Raw genomic sequence first — 14,383 nt, 5'->3', positions numbered from 1 at the left:
TCTTTTAATATAATTTGCTTGCTTCATAAATATGGGTTTTTTGTTTTTTCATATCTTTATTGATTAGTAAGCATGTTAAATGACTTGGGAGGAATCTCTCTTCAAGAAATAATTTGGAATTATTGATCCAGAATGCTGACCATTCTCAAAAATGGGCCAGGAAAATCAAAGTAATAGATGGAAGAAAAAATCTCAATTTTAGCTCTTGATATAACTTTTCTTAAATTTAGGGTTTTTTTTTTTAATAATTTAAGTTACTAAAACACATGGTGGAAGGTCCATCAAGATATTTATTTTATGTATTTAAAGCATTTTACTTTGCTGTATTGAATTCCATTCATTCTGGAATTTAGGAGAATTTACCTCTTTATGAAAGAGATTATTCAGAGTAGAAAATGATTGATGACCTTCGCTTCCAGTTTTCTTCTCAATAGACTTAGTCTCTCTTCTAATGCTTCTTGCATACTCAGTAATTTTATAAGTTTTAGAGAAAAATGCAGGTCTGGCTGAATATTAAGCACAGTACAATAAATAAAGCTTTTTTACTTTGCAGAATATTTTACATGTGTGTCCCATAGATTCATCAGAGATTCTAGTTTTGCATAAAGGCAAATGCATTTAAAGACAGTACAACATCCCTGTCTATGACATTGGCATTCGAATGAGAAGTGAATTTGGTTCAGGACAGTTCTTGGAATGCTTGGCATTTAGGTTATTTTAGGTCAACTCTTTCGGAAATTCAATTAGAGTATTTATTGAATGGTTTTAGTGAGCTGAATGGTTGTCATGGGGATATAGATGATATAAAACATGACTCCTATTTATAAAATAGTTGTGTTCGTCAGATAAGGCATCTTACATGATGTATTTAATCCAAGATAATGGATGGGTAAGAGGCAGATCATTCTATAGGAAGTAATTTTGGTTTTGAGAGAGGCATTCTTAGGGAAATAGGCCTTGAAGTGTTCATTTAGAGCTGGGCAGGATTCAGGTCCGGAGAGAGGAGGGAAAGGATATTTGGGTAGAGGGAAGGGCATTGGCAGAGCCTCAGAGGCCTGACGGTCCCTGGGGCCTGTGTGGGAATGGTGGAAAGTTGGGTTGCAGTGAGCCTGTGGGTGGCCTGGACGTTGGGTAATGAGCATGGCCGTCAGTTTATGGGCGCCCTCTCTAGAGTGGTCTGTAACTTGCTTCCTCCCTGAGGAAGTGTGACATGCTTGTGCTAGCTGCAGTGTCTTCCCCACAGCTGTGCTGTCCATTGAGGAGAAGGGGGCCGGCTCTGCCAGGGTATGGCATGTGAGTTATTTTAATAATGTATCAATCTGCTTTTTCTTTCTTTTGTCACAATGCATTTACTTTCTAAAGTGGTCTTGTTTGCAGGATAATAATTGGGTTTCCACAGGGAAAATAATAATGTATGAGGCAAATTACTGACTTAAAAAAATGAATCTCCAATTTTTTTCTAGTAGTTCTTCTTTTGTTTAAATTTTTGTTTTGTTCGTTATGTAAAGAAACTTATGTAATTTCTGCTCAGGTGGTAGTGGTAATGTTTGGCACAGCTCATTGGTCTTCTGCAACCTTTACAAATGCAGCCTGATTCATTCCAGCCAAGTTAATTATGAGGTAGATAATTTTTTTTCCCTAATGGAGACAAATGTAAAAGACAGAGATACAGAAACCATCTTCAGTTTAGATTGAAGAAATTTTAGTTACTACTGTTTGTTCCTGCTATTTGGTCACAGTTTATTTTTATTTTTTGAAGTCTGTCTCTAATCAAATAAGATTTAATTTTTTAGAAGTAAAAGAGGCCCATGACTAAATTAATAAGAAAAGTTAATTTAGGACAATAATTGATTTTTAAAAATATAAAAGTATATTTCATGACTTGATTTCAAGATGATCTGGCGGTTATCCTTACACTGTTGCAGAAGGAAGTCCACAGTGGGACGAGAATGGTGCTTACAAATCACCTCCCTTATTATCTATTACTGAACATGTCTTAGTCCAGGCCAGTCTGCCTGCCACCTCGGTGGTACACTGTTGACTTCATTTTTCTTCCAGTATTTACTTTTGGTCCTGGACCAGTTATCTAGCTGTGATGGGATTCTTCAAAAGTATCCTACATTTTGTACCTAGTGAACTAGTGATTGTTCTGTTTGCAGACATTCTTTCTGAGGCTCTGCTCTTGCCTTGAAAACCTGCATTTGCAGAAAGGGAAATGTATAGATTTCCCTTTTAAATTTATTTATTTTTATTTATTTTTTATTTATTTTTGGCTGTGTTGGGTCTTCGTTTCTGCGCGAGGGCTTTCTCTCGTTGCGGCGAGCGGGGACCACTCTTCATCGCGGTGCGCGGGCCCCTCACTGCCGCGGCCTCTCTTGTTGCGGAGCGCGGGCTCCAGACGCGCAGGCTCAGTAGTTGTGGCTCACGGGCCCAGTTGCCCTGTGGTATGTGGGATCCTCCCCGACCAGGTCTCGAACCCGTGTTCCCCCCATCGGCAGGCAGACTCTCAACCACTGCGCCACCAGGGAAGCCCAGGTTTTCCTTTTATTAACAAACTTATCCTTCTTTATCTCTTTCCAGTTTTTTTTTTTTTTTTTTTTTTTTTTTTGGTGTACGCGGGCCTCTCACTGCTGTGGCCTCTCCCGTTGTGGAGCACAGGCTCCGGATGCGCAGGCCCAGTGGCCATGACTCACGGGCCCAGCCGCTCCACGGCATGTGGGATCTTCCCGGACCGGGGCACGAACCCGTGTGCCCTGCATCGGCAGGCGGACTCTCAACCGCTGCGCCACCAGGGAAGCCCCTCTTTCCAGTTTTTAAAAACCGTGTCCGTTGTGATATTGGGATTCATATTTTAAAAATAATTTAAAAATTTTATTCTTAAAATTATCATACACTAAAACTAACTTTTTTCTTTTATTCTGTTAATTTCACACTTGTAGTTTGTGCAACCATCACTACAATCAGAATACAGAATAATATTATCACTCTCCAGAATTCCCTAATGCTATCCTTTTATAGTTAACTGTCCCCATCCTATAACCTCTGCAACCACTGATCTTTTCTCCATTCCTATAGTTTTGTCTTTTTGAGAATTTCATATAAATGGAATCATACATGTAAGCTTTTGAGACTGGGTTCTTTTACTCTGTCTTTGAGATTCATCTAAGTTATTGCATGTATTGAAAGTTTATTCCTTTTTATTACTGAGTAGTTTTCCATTGTCACTCATTGAAGGACATTAGGGTTGTTTCCAATTTTTAACAGTTACGTATAGAGCTGCTGTAAACATTTGTGTACAGACTTTTGTGCAAACATAGTTTTCATTTCTCTGTCTCTAGGGTAGCTGTCTCTGGGGAGAGGGGATTGCTGGGTGATATAGTGAGTATATTTTTAACTTTATAAGAAACTGTCAGCCCTTTTTCCAGAGTGTCTGTACCACTTTATATTCTCCCACTAGCAGCAGTGTATGAGAATTCCCCCTATTCCACATCACTGATACTATCAGTGATTTTAATTTAGCCATTCTAATAGGTATGTGGTAATATCTTATCATGGTTTTAATTTGCATTTCTCTGATGACTAATGCCATTGGACATCTTTTCGTGTGCTTATTTGCCATCATTAGATCCTCTTAGTGGAGTGCCCGTTAAAATGTTTTGCCTAGCTTTTTTTTTTTTTTTTTTTGCGGTACGCGGGCCTCTCACTGTTGTGGCCTCTCCCGTTGCGGAGCACAGGCTCCGGACACGCAGGCCAAGCGGCCATGGCTCACGGGCCCAGCCGCTCCGCAGCATGTGGGATCTTCCCGGACTGGGGCACGAACCCGTGTCCCCTGCATCGGCAGGCGGACTCTCAACCACTGCGCCACCAGGGAAGCCCTGCCTAGCTTTTAATTGGGTTGTTTTCTTACTGTTGAGTTTTGAGAATTCTTTATATATTTGGATACAAATCCTTTTTCAGGTATGTGATTTGCAGTTGTTTTTTTCTCAGTCTTTAGCTTGGCTTCCTATCCTTCTAACATAATAGTGTCTTTCAAAGAGCGAAAAGGTTTAATTTTGAGAAAGTCCAATGCATAAATTTTTTTCTTTTTTATATTATACTAAGATGGGTAGATTTTAAAATAAGTTTCTGTTCTATAAAAGTGGTGAAAAGTAACTTAGTGATGGGAATGTTCTCATAAAGTTGACTTTGTGGAAGGTGCAAATGTTATTTTCTGGCAAGGTAGTACTATATAATATGCTCCTTAGTCTCGGCAACACCTAGGACTTCTGTTTAACCAAAGAATGCAATTGATTGAGGTTTGTGAGGGTTTTCACACTTTTTAAAAAAATGATGATCACTAATGTGGTTAAATATGTATACTTTCATAATGCAGAACTATGTAGGAATTAGTCCTTAAGACTCTTCCAGGGTTAAAATATTACATTCACATTTGATGCTTTTGGGAGTGCCTGAGTTTGAGTTTCTGCTTCACTGGAACAGCATGAGAACTTTGAGTGTAGGTTCAGATTCAGTGTCATGGCTAAAAGCACGAGTTGCATCAGAATGTCTGCATTTGAATCCTGCCTTTTATTAACAGTGTAACTGTGGGTGAGTAACTTAACTTCTCTGTGCTTCAGTTTCCTTATCTGTTAGTGGGAATGATAATAATAACATCCACCTTGTAAGGTCGTTTACGAGGAATCAAGCAGATTACATAATATAGTCATTTCAACAGCCTCTGGCCCACAGTAGGCATTCAGCAAATGGCTCTTGTTATTATTTTTATTATTATTGCTGAAATAGCTTTATGATAAAATTGTTTAAACAAATGTTTTGGAATATTTTCAAGAGTCGGAATAACCACGTATCACAGTAAGTCATTTCTCTCCCATGCCCACTTTTTTCTCTTTGCACTTATTATTAATCAATACCTGTGACCAGTGTTTTTAATAATCATGTGTATATACACTGTTTTACAAGACAACTGTCAGTTCATTCCATTTTTCACATCCTGTGAGGTACTAATCAGATATACACATATACATCAATTCGCTTCAGCTGCCTGAAATACCAACCTAAATTGGCTTAAGCTGGAAAGAAGTTTGAGTTAGGCTCACCTAACTGCGAAGTCAGGCACAGCTGGCTGGATTCAGGGCTCAAGTAAAGTCATCAGGACTCAGGTTCTCCCCACGAGTCAACTCTGCCTTTCCTTGTATGGACTTCAGTTGCAGGAGCTGTATGTTACAAATATGGCTGTAGCATATTCACCCCCTGTAGCCTGTCAGCGTTTAGATTCAGCCGGAAGGAGTGCCTGTCTCTTTCCCAGAAGCCTCAGCAAAAGTCTCATGATGTCTCATTGGCTCTTATGGGGTCACATGTCTGACCTGGAGCCAATCGCTGTTTGAGGCTGTGAGACTGGGATTGGCCAGTTCTGGTCACATGGCACCCCTGGCTCTTTGGCAGAGTCGACCCCACTGGAGCCATGCCGACTGAGAGTCGGAGAGAGGTACCTACTCTGAGGGAATTTGTGGGCTTTTATCACCAGAAAAAGGGATGGACGCTGGCTGGTCAAACGACTAATATGCTATTAGGCTCTTTTTGTAGATTGGCAACAGATCACAGGGGTTAATGGATTTGAATTAGAATCTTGGTTACTGATTCCAGCTTTTTTGTCTGTGAAGTTACATCCTCCAGGAATGCCGTTCCCCACAGGGGCAGGAGTTTGCAGAAAGTTAGTGTTGTGTATTCTTTTGGTGAAAGTTGGATAATTTTTAACACGAAGAGAAAGAGTCGAGGCAAATAGGGGTGGCCCTCGCAATGGGTGGACGTGGTGCTTCTTCCCACACTGGTGGGTTCAAGCGACTCAGCGCCCTTCTCCAGGCCTTTCTGTCCCCGTGGCAGAGGCTGTACAAGACCCAGCTTGGTCAGTGTCTGTCCACCACGTAGCAGGGTCGCGTACTGTAGACACGGGTGTATCCGTGTATCCTGGCCAAGAGTGTCGGCTACATGGTGAGGTGTGTCTGGGAGCTGGCCTCGTGTAGAGGTAGTTTCTAGATCTGTGTTTTTTGTAGTCCATTTTAGTGTGGCTTGAGACATTGTCTCTCTTTGACCTCGTCTGGCAGTTTTTATTTTATGTTTTTCAAGAAGGCACTTGAACTTCTTCAGGAGTATGTGTAGCCAGGTCACGCTGTTTTCTGAAGAACCAGGGAAGACAGTTACCAGAGACCTGCCTTGTATGGAGAGCTACACTACAGAAGTACCTGCAGTGAGGGTCAGGGAGACCGCAGTTAGAAATGAACTGTTGGGACCTGATTAATTAACAAACGTAATTGTGGTAGGCATCTTCATATCCAGTGCTGAGGTGGGCACCTGAGCCTCCATATCAGAGACATTAACTCTTGAAATTAAGTCACTTCCCCCCATAGCTCCCAGAGTTAGTAATTCTGTCCCTAATCTCTACTTCTGTGTTACTTTTACTGAGATGCCCCTGGCTAATATGTTTGGTGATTAATGTTGACGGTAGTCTTTGTGATCTCCCCTCAGAGCCAGTTTTAGGGGTTAGCTTGTCTTCGTCAGCGACGTACAAGTGCACTTGTTTCTCCAATGGCTATTGGGGAGCATAATCATTATTATGATTGCATAATCATAGCCATTATTATTTTATCGAGATGGAGAAAATGGGTGAAAATAATTCCTCTGTCAAGTAGATAAAGTAGTTACATAGCGTGATATTTTATTTTCTATGAATACAGTGTTGTATGTTGAAATCTGTAAAGTGATTTCCATTTTGTATAAGTTGAAAATACGGAATTTTAGTGAAATAACAATAGCTAACTAACACTTACTGAGCACTCACTGTATGCCAGGCATTCTTTTAAGCACTTTACACGTATTATTTCACTTAATTCTTAAGTGAAAATAAATAACCATAGGAGGTAGGTATTAGTTGTCTTCTTGCCATTTTAGAGGTGAGCAAGTTGAGATACTTGAGGCTAAGTCATTTGCTCCAGGTCACACAGCTGGTGAGTGACACAGTTGGTGAGTGACAGCTGGTGAGTTCTGAATGTAAGTCCTCTGGCTCCAAGTCTGTGCTTTGGATCACTGTGCTGTGTTCTCTCCCTAGCAAAGATTTTAGCTCATGTGTTGTTAGTTTTTCGTTTCATTTTCCTTCTTTTTGTAATACTTTCTAGATGTGGGCTAGGAGTTTTATAGAGGAGATTTGCTAATTCTAGGACCTTTGGAATCCATGGATGTATCCATCTTCTGTTGCTGTTATTGGGCAAGCAAACACTGTATGCTTGTTCATATCAGTAGGTCTCAACCAGGAATGATTTTGCCCCCCAGGGGACGTTTGCTGATGTCTGGAGATAGACATCTTTAGTTGTTGTAAGTCAGGAGACGTGCTCCTGGCACCTAGTGGTCAGAGGCCGGGATGCTGCTGAAACATCTTATGAAGCACAGGACAGCCTTCCGCAACAAAGAATTGTTCAGCCCAAAATGTCAATAGCATCAGCTCTGGCCTATAGAATAAGTTACTGATGATCTTGTAATGCCATTCTGATCTCTAATGGGCAAAGTCACGTTAGTAATGTAGAAATGATTACTTTTGATGTTTATTTGATAATTGATTTCCCCAAATTAATGCATGTTTGTATAAGGGACATAAACACCAACTATAACTTAAATGTTTAAGTTCCCCTAAAGTAAACTGGGAATTATAGCCCACTGAGGGAGAGCTGAGGAAGTTTAAAGGGAGGCCATGTAATGCCTGAGGATACAATACTCTAAATATTTGTTGGATTACCTTGTGAATAACACAATTAGATATCATTTTTTGTGTTAACTTGTCAAATGTATAAACATTTTAAATATCCTGTAATTTTAAAAACCGTGTTTTGGTATTTTTTTTAATAAAAATTTCATACTTAGAAAAGTGGAGAATATTACATTGTACCCCGTGTATGTACCACCCATATTTAACAAACGCTGACAAATACTGAAATCCATTTTGAGCTCTTTCTCATCCCATCCCTTAGGTGTTTCTACATTTTTTGTTATACAAAACATCTCAAAAGTTGAAGGGGCCTGGAACTCTTCCGATGTCTGTCATCAGGCCTCACTCACTGCTGCTGCCTTTTGTCTGCCTGTCAGCTTCTCCCCTCGTCTTTCACTGCAGTATATAGGCGGCAGAGGGCGGAGCCAGGTTGTCTTTTCAGAGCTGGAAAGGCCAGGCCGAGAGTGGATATGCAGGCTGGAGGGAGGCGGGAGGACAGTAAGTATGGGTTTCCCCCAATGACTGAAAGCAGAGCATTCCCAGGAAACCTTCCATAAGCCGACATGGCGTAAAGCGAAGAAGCAGTGACCATAGGACACATCTTGCTAACGGATGCACAAAATAAATTGAGCTAAAGCACAGAAGTCCAGTGACAGTTCAGAGCTATGGTGGCTTGATGCTGAGGTGCTGAGTGTGGTTCCCGGGAAGGAGCTGGGCGGTGCCCCTTGCACCCACTTTTGCAGCTCACAGTGCGGATTGCCTCTGTAAGGGCTGCTGCGAAACACACGCCGAACACTGTTTTCACTTTCCCCCCTTTTTTGTAAAAATAGATATCCTCTTTGGATTGCTTTTGGTTAGGAAAACAGGCACTAACGTGGGTCCTTCTTAAAAGCGAAGTGGCATAAATGGAGCTTTGGAAAGATGGAGGAGACCTGTACCTTGGGGCCATTTGGTAAGGTAGAAAGTGGGGAGAGTGAGCGAGGGTGGGAACAGGCAAGAAGAGCAGTCTCCATCCCGACGGAGATGGTGATAAGAGGTCAGCAAGGGTGATCCTCCGAAGCAGTGTTGTGACTCTCAGGTCCAAGGGTTTTAGGTCTTCTTTGCCCAGGTTTTCTGCTCCCTGCATTATGAGTGATAGAGCTCAGGAGAGGCTGCGCTTGAATTCTCAATCTCTATTACTTGGACTGCTTAGTGGTCTGTTATTAATGGCAATGCCTGCTTCTCACCAGTTGTTCACAGGACTTCTACATGATAGGTTCCTTCTTTTTTTTTTTTTTTTTGACCGCACCATGCTGCCTGCGGGATCTTAGTTCCCCAACCAGGGATCAAACGCTCCCCCCGCCCATTTCTGCCATGGAAGTGCGGAGTCCCAACCACTGGACTGCCCGATAGGTTCCTTCTTTATTTAAACACCTCCCATCATGCTCCATTGCTATGGAATAAAGCCCTCACTTCCTGTGGCATTGGAGGGCATTCTTAGCTCCTCTCCCTCCTTCTCTGACACACGTGGAGTGTATCGTGTGCTTTCTCTGCCGCGGTGGCTTCTCGTGCGTATTCTCTCTGAAGAGCTCCCCTGTGCTCCCCTGTCATCTCTGCACAGTGACCTTGTGTTCTTCTTCTGAGGCCAGCTCATGCCTTTCGGCAGATGGAAGGTATTTCTCGTTATTTTTCACTTGTGCTTTGCCTGTCTTGCTAGAATCTGAGTTTCTCGAAAGGAGTGATGACGTGCTTCCTCATTGAGTTTAGTGCTGCTAACACAGGGCCTGGCCTCAGGAAATGTTTGCTGAACTGAATTAATAGCCAGTTCAAACTTGCCCTTGAGCCAGTGTTTTGTACTGGTGGGAAAAATCCTACATGGTATGGACTTTGATTCTCTGCAGTCTCAGTTACAGAATTGTAAGACCGAAAATAGGAGGCTGGGATAGGAAACATTTTTGTACCTTCTGGTTTTAAAAAAAAAGAGACGCCTTCATGGCTTATTACACTTTGTAATATTCAGCATCATGTTTCATTTATAAATTTGATGTATTGTTGGCATGATCCTGACTTACGGTTGATATTTTGCTTGAATTTTAGTGAAGACTTCATAAAATAGAAAGGAGAAGCATAGAGTTTGTAGCGTCAGTAGTTGCTCCTCAGCTCTGACCTTGATCAAAAGGCTGCTTGAGAGTAACTATTCAGATAGCTAGTTGGGCCAGTTGAGTTAGGAATGGGGCTAGAATTGATAATTAGTAACTTTTTAAAACCTTTTCTGATTTGTTCTTTCTCCCTGTCTTTAGGATTTTTGTCCCTGAGTCATGGAAGACAGAAGAGCTGAGAAGTCATGTGAACAAGCGTGTGAATCACTTAAGAGACAGGACTATGAAATGACCCTCAAGCACTGCACAGAGGCCCTCCTTTCTCTTGGCCAGTACTCCATGGCTGACTTCACAGGGCCGTGTCCACTGGAGATAGAAAGCATCAAAATCGAGAGTCTTCTTTACAGAATCGCCTCCTTTTTGCAGCTGGTGAGTAAACACTGTCAATGAGCCAGTGCTGAACCATGTAAAATGGCTGTTTTCTGTGAGTGGGACTCTTGCTGATCACTGCTGCTACAAATCACCACATTCTGGGCTGAGGACATGAGTGAAGTGGCTAGTGATTGCTGAATATCTTTGATGGCAAGTAACTGTGTTTTTAAGCCTTGAAAGTATTACTATCGTATAGCATTTTGGATTATTCACTCCATTCAACAAATATTTCAACCAATATTATTCACTCAATTCAACGAATGTTTACGCTGTTCTAGGTATCTGCTATACGTTGGTGAAAGAGAAAGAGAAAGATCCCTCCTTCATAGTACTTTTTCTAGGGGGGGGGCAGACAATAAACCGTAGGCATTATAAATAGGTAAACACTTTAGATTGTTGGAAGGTAACAGTCTGCATGGAAAAGAAAGTAGACTAGAGGGTTACTAGGGTTAGGGTTAGGGTTGCGGTTTTAAATTGGGTTACGATGGGCCTCATGATAAGGTGATAGGAAGGAGGTAAGGAAGTGAGCCATGTTGAAATCTGGAAGAAGATCGTTACAGGCAGAGGGAACAGTCAGTGCGGAATTCCCGAGGCGGAAGCATGCCTTCCACGTCTGAGGAACAGTTGGGAGGCCCTTGTGCTGGAGTAACGTGCCCAAGGGGCAGAGTGCAACAGGGCTAGATCCTGTGGGACCCTTCAGGCCACCGTAAGGGCTGGTGTCTGCTCTACCTGAGATGGGACACTGTGCTGGGATTTCGAGCAGAGGAGTGGCATGGTCTGCTTCAATAGGAGTTATTTGGCCTTTGTGTTGAGAATAGACTGTAAAAGAATAAGAGTAGATGCAGGGAGACTAGTTTGGAAGCTGTTAGAATAATCTAGGCCAGCGGTGAAGTGGCTCAGATCAAAATGCTAGCAGTGGAGATGGTGAGAAGTGGTTTGTTCTGGTTACAATCTGAAGATAGAACGAAGCAGATGTCCTAATGTACTGAAGGCAGGGAGTGAGAGATACGGAGCAGGCATAGTTTACTTACTTTGCCCTTTTTTTGTCTGAGCAATTGGAAGCGTGGAGTTTCCTTACACTGAGATGAGAGGGCTGTAGGTGGGGAAATGGGAGATGGGAAAGAGTTCATTTTGGACATACTGATTGAGATGGGAGATGGGAAAGAGTTCATTTTGGACATACTGATTGAGATGACGTTTAGATATCCAGCTGGAGATGTTGAATAAGCAGTTGGAAATGCAGGTCTGGAGTTTGGGAGAGAGGTCTGGGCTAAAGATGTTGATTGGAGAGTCTGTGGCCTGTAGATGATACATAAAGTCTTAGACCTGGGTCAGATCAGCAGGGGAATGAGTACAGGTAGAGAGAAGGGGCGGGCTGAGGACTTAGTCTTGTGGCACTAGTTTAAGAGGTTGGGAGGAGAAGCAAAGACCTGAAAAGCAGCCCGTGAGGTTAAGGAAAACTAAGAGAGTAAGATGTCCTAGGAACCAATCAAAGAAGGCCTGTGTCCAAAGGAGGGAAGGTTCAGTGTCAGTTGCTGTGGGTGGAGTCGTGAGGATTGAGAATTGACTGAGAAATGACAGTGTGTCTAAATGGGTACATGTAAGTGTATCTAACTGGATCCACTGGCAGTCACTGGTGACCTCCATGAGAGCAGCTTCCATGGAGTGGTGGGTGAAAGCCTAATAAAAGAGAGTTTAAGAGAAAGTCAGCGGGAAGGGAATTGAAATACATGATACAGACAATTCTTGAGGAGTTTGCCCCACTGAAGCACAAAAAAATGGAATGGTAGCTGGTGGGAGAAGTGAAGTGAAGAGAAGGATCTTTTCAGTTGAGGGAAATAAGAGCATGTTTGTTTCTAGGACTGAACCATTGGAAAACAAAAAATTAATGATGTAGGAGAAATAGAAGAAGCTTGCTGGAGCGCTGTTCTTGAGTAGGCCCTGGAACAGATCTGCACAGGCTTTAGGAAGGAACAGCGATGGCTCACCTGGTAACAGGTGGAAGGCACAGTGTGCCGGGAAGCGGGCAGCCATGGTAGTGGCCATCCGTGGAAAGTCTCTTCTCAGGGCTGCAGTTTACTCAGTGAAGTCATTAGCTGAGAGTGAGGATGGGGAAGAGATTTCTGGTGGCTTGAGGTTGGAGAGGGCGAGGGGAGGAGTGTGAATAAATGGCCTAGGGAAGTGTACTGTAATGTCTGTTTGTAGAATGTTGTGTAAACCTTGGCCAGAGGTAGCTTTACTCTGTGCATATTAAATTTGCAACATTAGTGATTAAACTTTGAAACAAAGCTGAGCTTTTTGATAAAATCTGTTTTAAGCAGCCCTTGAACTACTTAACTTTATCTTGTATCTTTTATTTTGCAGAAAAACTATGGGCAAGCTGATGAAGATTGTAGGCATGGTATGTTTAAAAGCAGGATTCTTTTCTGCTGTGAAGATTTTGAATTATTTAATTGAGCAGTGTTTAAGATTTGTTTTTTTTCATATGCTAATTTCAAAAGTGATTATAATATTTAAAAAACCCACCTCATGGTGGTGCTGAGTGACTAATTTGGATGGCGACTTTCCTGCTATGATGGGTGCACACATGAACATTGTTCCCAATCACGAGTGTTGGCATTGCTGTCACTCCCTTGGGAACATTGATAATGCCCTTTTAAAGTTTGTGTGAGTATTTTCAGTCAATAAAGAGCCATATTTTAAGAACTGTAGCACATAACACACATTGATTAAAACGTTAAGCTTGGATAAATTGAAAAGCTGGGCCTCTGCCTCCTAAAATGTTCTTTTCCCCTTCATTAGAAGATTTCCCTTAGAGAGCAGAGACTGGCTAGAATGCTCTTTAGTGCTTTTTCCTGTTTTCTTTTGGGCAGGAAATTGATTAGTAAGATCCGTGCTCTTTGGGTACTCATAGACTAGGGATCCTTTTCTTGCAGATTGCTGCCAGTTCACTAGAATGAGTCTAGAAGTGAGTGGGAGGAGGGTTCCGGGTACATTCTCTCACACTCTTGGTGGGAGTGTGGCACAGCTCAGTGATTTGGATAATATAATGTTTCAATTATCCAGATTGGGGTTGGGGGGCTGAGGTGTCTAACATAAGTTAAAGTTTTTTTTCCTATTTGCTCCTTTGTGTCAAAACTCTTAAAAGTATTAGCTCTTTTTGTTGTTAACCTTACAAAACCATCTTATCTACTCCTGGGGCATATTGGACATAATTTAACCATTCATTAAAGATTCAGTGACCTCTTTGTAAACCTTGCTTCATAGGATTGTATACTTTGGGAGTTAATTGGCATGAGAGATATCTAGTACCATCTTCCACTAAAAAAATCTTTACTATCTGTGGACATTTAAAAGTTACCAACAAGCCAGATAATAAGTCAGATAATATAGAGGAGTATGAAGAAGGGACCCACTTCCCCTTCTCCCCGATCTGAAGGAACCATGTTATCAGTTTGCTGCATCTTCTTCACCTTTCTCTGTAGTGATAAGCACAAATGCTTATAATACATAGGTAGGGTTTTCCTTTAAAAATTAAAAAAGAATTATGTGATCATCACACAGTTTCTTGCTTTCTTCTGTAACAATAGATTATGGACATCTTACTATGTTAATAATACATCAGCTCCAATTCCTGCTGAATATTCCATGGCATGGATGTGCCGTAATTTATTCAGCTATTCCCATATTGACGGGCATTCAGGTGGTTCTAGGTTTCTAGTTTGTTATAGTTCATCCTGTAATAAACATATATTCTTTCTTACTGTTGCCTTTGTTTCTTTATGGTAGTCTTAAAAGTTAGATATCTGGGTTAAGGATTTTTAAAAGTTGGATGTCTGGGTTAAAATACACTTGAATGCCTGTTTCCTGTGAGCTCACTAACTGGAACCTCTCAGTCTTGACGTTGTGACAGTCTTGTGTGTGAGAAATGGCCCCTCTTTCTTTAATGTTCCCTTCCATGAGTACTAGTGAGGTTGATGCTTTTCATTTGGAGACACACAAAGTCCCAGAAGAGTAACTGACTTGTGAAGAGTTGTCGAAGGGTAAACGCTGTGGGTGAAGGAACATAAGGAAAAACGCTGCGTTTTTTGTTAATTGTTTTATTAGCGTTTTCAAGTTA

The 14,383-nt window shown here is 41.7% G+C and overlaps 1 protein-coding gene across 7 annotated transcripts in view; it reads left to right on the top strand.

Moving 5' to 3' along the window:
* Positions 1 to 14,383, top strand: part of HELZ (helicase with zinc finger) — a 156,792-nt gene that overhangs the window by 13,294 nt on the left and 129,115 nt on the right. For 5 of the 7 annotated variants that reach the window (XM_019938638.3, XM_019938631.3, XM_019938637.2 and 2 more), the window contains 2 exons: positions 10,033 to 10,260; positions 12,628 to 12,664. In XM_019938638.3, coding sequence (XP_019794197.2) covers positions 10,051 to 10,260; positions 12,628 to 12,664 — 247 coding nt within the window. In that variant the 5' untranslated portion in view covers positions 10,033 to 10,050. Of the gene's footprint in view, positions 1 to 3,338; positions 3,379 to 10,032; positions 10,261 to 12,627; positions 12,665 to 14,383 lie in introns of all 7 variants that reach the window. The other 2 variants (XM_033846480.2, XM_019938635.3) reach the window with 1 other exon arrangement.

The sequence above is a fragment of the Tursiops truncatus genome, chromosome 20, assembly GCF_011762595.2.
Source record: "Tursiops truncatus isolate mTurTru1 chromosome 20, mTurTru1.mat.Y, whole genome shotgun sequence".
Taxonomy (NCBI): domain Eukaryota; kingdom Metazoa; phylum Chordata; class Mammalia; order Artiodactyla; family Delphinidae; genus Tursiops; species Tursiops truncatus.
Note: the sequence above shows the minus strand (reverse complement) of the source record. Positions and strands in the feature narration are given on the sequence as shown.